The sequence below is a fragment of the Lolium rigidum genome, chromosome 3, assembly GCF_022539505.1.
Source record: "Lolium rigidum isolate FL_2022 chromosome 3, APGP_CSIRO_Lrig_0.1, whole genome shotgun sequence".
NCBI classification, from domain to species: domain Eukaryota; kingdom Viridiplantae; phylum Streptophyta; class Magnoliopsida; order Poales; family Poaceae; genus Lolium; species Lolium rigidum.
Genome location: NC_061510.1, coordinates 68,385,008 through 68,388,879, shown reverse-complemented (window position 1 = coordinate 68,388,879; position 3,872 = coordinate 68,385,008). Strand labels below are relative to the sequence as shown.

At 49.7% G+C, this 3,872-nt stretch overlaps 1 protein-coding gene across 1 annotated transcript; it reads right to left on the bottom strand.

Moving 5' to 3' along the window:
- Positions 1-1,467: 1,467 nt before the first annotated feature.
- On the bottom strand, positions 1,468-2,715 carry LOC124694975 (putative cyclin-dependent kinase F-2). Its single transcript, XM_047227893.1, has one exon. The coding sequence runs from the start codon at positions 2,713-2,715 to the stop codon at positions 1,468-1,470; it is 1,248 nt and encodes a 415-aa protein (XP_047083849.1).
- Between the last annotated feature and the right edge of the window lie 1,157 nt (positions 2,716-3,872).

The window sequence follows — 3,872 nt, the reverse complement described above, 5'->3', positions numbered from 1 at the left end:
CACCTGGAGCCTGGTACCTTTTTTTCGGGTTAAAGTGGCTCTTTATTGATTTACCAACAAAGGAATACAAAGACCTTGAGGAGGCTGAAGGAGCAAACCTGTGTACCAGAACTACTAGAAACAAAACTACGAGCCACTCTATGAGCTCCTGAATTTGAAGCCCGGTTTGCTGTCGGAAACGGACATCAGAGAAACCTGATGATTTCGCCTTGATCTCCTGTGTAACCATGCTGTAGCTACCTCCATATTCTCCATGCAGATTGTTGATCATTTGGAGGCAGTCCGATGCTACAATCATTTTCTGAATATGGATGTCCTCAGCTAGAGCCAGCCAACGCCTGCAAGCTAGAGCCTCCAAGGTAGCAGTATAATTAGGTCCTTGTAGCAGTTGCTCCAAACCTCATTTTTTCTGATATTGTATTTCTCTTGTTCTTCTCTCTGCTAGACTCACAGACACATACCAAAGCCAAGGTGGTGATGGGTCCATACCATCTGTAAACAAGAGGGTGATGGGAGGGAGGCATCATGTAGTACAGGCTCGATTTCATCCCGGCCTGTGATTTACCATGTTCCAAAACTCGTGAGGGACGTTAGGATTTGACTTCGAAATATCAGATAGTATAATTTCTGGAAATCAGCTGTAATCATTTTGTGTGTTACCATTGAAGTTTTGACCACACCTTATTTTGTGAGATTTGGCACTCGCAAACACATAATCGGTTTTCTCAACCCTTTCAGCAATTTTCGGCGCTTTCAAATAAATGCTTCGTTTCGATCCATTTCAATTCTAAACATCGCAGGAGGTTGCTCCAGATTCTCTGATCTACACCAGTCATCCATGCGCTTTGTTTCCTTCGCAAGAACAGATTCACCAGGAAGGTTTGCACAAAAATGAAGAATACTGGGCTGACACCAGATTGTTCAGATCAAACAGCTAGCCGTCCAACTTTGAAAACAAAAAGTAGGACAACCATCTTGTAGGTACTCGAAAGCTGGTCCAAAATAAGACGCAGGGTTACCACTTACGACTTGTTGCTATAACTTAAAATTGGCTACGAATTCCACTATAGAAATACTCCCTCCGTTTCACAAATACTTGCTACACTTTAACCATTTCCCCCCTTTGATTCATGGCACTCCTTGACTGTACATAAAAACATGTAAGGGGAATTTACAGCATGCTCAATTAGTTACATCATGATGCAATTACGCACATGGACAAAATGACAAGGGTGAAGACAGCTAGCACCTCATATGAACACAAAATTACAGTACAACGTTTCGCATAATCTGTAGATCGAAAGACAACTAATCCAGTTCGAAGTGCCTCTTGCCCTCTTCTAGAATTTACATGGCAGGCTTCTACCAAAATCAGTCATCAATTGCACGCTCGATCTACACTGTACGTATAATTCTACCTGCAACGAGTTACATCATTTACATTTCCAGGACAAGAATATCTATTTTCTAGCATTTACATGGATCCATCATGCGTGCCTTCTCCCACATCGCCAGTGGAATTCTAAGTACATTCTCCGTCTTCGGTGTCGCTCGTGTGATGAACTTGATACGCGGCACCTTCTTCTTCGGCGTAGCTGGAGGGACGATGATCCGCTTCACTTTCTTCATTTTTTGTGTCGCCGGACCCGGAGGTATGGTCCTGATCCGCTGCAGATTCTTCTTCTTCGGTGTCGCCGGCAGAGAGAGCTTTATCCGCACCACCATCTTCCCGGGCACTGGTAAGTTGTCGATCTCGGGCAAAAACCACGGGAGTCGGAGCGCGGCGGCCGCCGTGAGCCGCTTATCAGGGTTGCACTCAAGAAGCCCTTTCAAGACTTGGAACCCGTCGTGGGACAGCATCTCTTCGTGGAACCATCGCAGAAACGTGCCGGCGAGCGGCAGCGACGCGAGCTCCGGCCACGCCCTTTCATCTGGCAAGCCAAGCAGGCTGAAGATATCCCAGAGCTGGCTGATCTTAACAGCGTGCCTGCTTCCGCCCTTGTCACTGAAGAGCATCTTGCCTCCCGCGAGCATCTCCGCCATGACGCATCCCAGCGACCATGTGTCCACCCGCGCGTCGTAGTCCGGCTTCCCCAGGAGCATCTCCGGCGCCATGTAGGGTGGCGTGCCGGCATCGTAGTATGGCGTCTTCTCCGTCGCGAGGGACATGGCCAGCCCGAGGTCGCAGAACTTGAGGATCTTCCCGTCTTCCCCGACGAGGATGTTGGCCGGCTTGATGTCGCGGTGCACGATGCCGCGCTCGTGCATCTTCTGGGCGCCGGTGAGGAGCTGCCACATGTAGCGGCGCACGATGGCCTCCGGGAGCGGCGGCCTCTTGGACAAGGATGCGTGGAGGCTCGGACCGACGTACTCCATGACGAGGCTGAGCTTGGTGGTGTTCGGTTCGCGAACGAGGCCGTAGGAACCGACGACGTAAGGGTTTCCGGCGCAGGCCTCGAGGAAGCGTCCCTCTTCTTGGAGCTCGCTGGCGTCGGTGTCGGGGCGGAGGAACTTGATTGCCACGGTCTTGCCGGTGACGCAGTGGCGCGCCTTCTTGACGATGCCGAAGGCGCCCTCGCCGAGGACGTGCGTCACCTCGTACTCCTCCGTGCTGCCGACGCGGACGCGCCTCCTGTTGCTGTAGTAAGCATCTGATCCTTGCTGCATCACGTGGCGGGCGTCGAGGACGGCAGCAGGTCGCTTGCAGACGGCCATGGTGATGGTGGGTTTGTTGGTTGCTAGGGTGGAGGGAGGAGTTGAGGGGATCGGCGGTGCGATGGAGAGGTGGAGGAGACGGCGGCTGTGGATCGGGAGGAAGCATTTGGTGGTGGATTCGCGGCATATATGCACCAGTGGAGCCGAACGCGCAATGGCTTCGATCGACACAGAACTGGCGTCGACCTCGACTCGGATTCAAGTTGAACGTACAGTCGTCGCTAGGGTTAGTTGCTTCGACAGGTTGCATCACCAGCGAGGTGAATCCGACTCCAGTTCGTTCATCGCGAGGTGAATCCGACTCCAGTTCGTTCGTTCGTTTGCTTGGCGCGCGCCTGCGTCTTCAATTGTTTGGACGTACAGCGTAAAGAAACGACCAGACCTATGGCTATGCGCGCGTCTTCCTTACGCGGGGAGACGGACGGATTGTGTCTCCTGTATGGCGGTGGCTGGCGTTTCATTTCAGCATTATAATTTCGGTTTTGCTATGTCTCAGTCAACTGAGATTTTCATAAGTCTAAGTCACTTACAAAAATGTGCTTTGAGTTGTATTTTTTTTAAAAATTGTAATTGCACTTTTCTGATAGAAATGTGCAACTGAACCGAGTTGCATTTTTTTTAAACTGTAGTTGCACTTTTTTGAGTTGACTGAGACTTTACTTTTTTGAGTTGACTGAGACTTAATAAAATCTCAGTCAACTGAGACATAGGCACACCCTTATAATTTAGCTCTGTCAAAAAAAAAAGCATTATAATTTCAGCACAGGGTTCGTTCATGGAACTGTTATCACCAGAATTTGACCGAGTCAGAGGTGGGCCGCGATCAAGATGGACGTGAAGAAATATATATATAGAAGGAATACATGAATCGGCCTTTTATACCAAGTTGGGCTTAATTGCCCGTGTATCTGTAACATATTAGATCGCATCTTAGTTTAGAAGTTAGAATCTTACCCGTGCACGGTTTGGTGCACGCCCACATTAGAAAGTCCGCTGGACTATAAATATGTATCTAGGGTTTATGGAATAGACAACAACCAACGTTCAACCACAAACAAATCTCGGCGCATCGCCAACCCCTTCGTCTCGAGGGTTTCTACCGGTAGCATCATGCTGCCTAGATCGCATCTTGCGATCTAGGCAGCACAAGCCTGCCT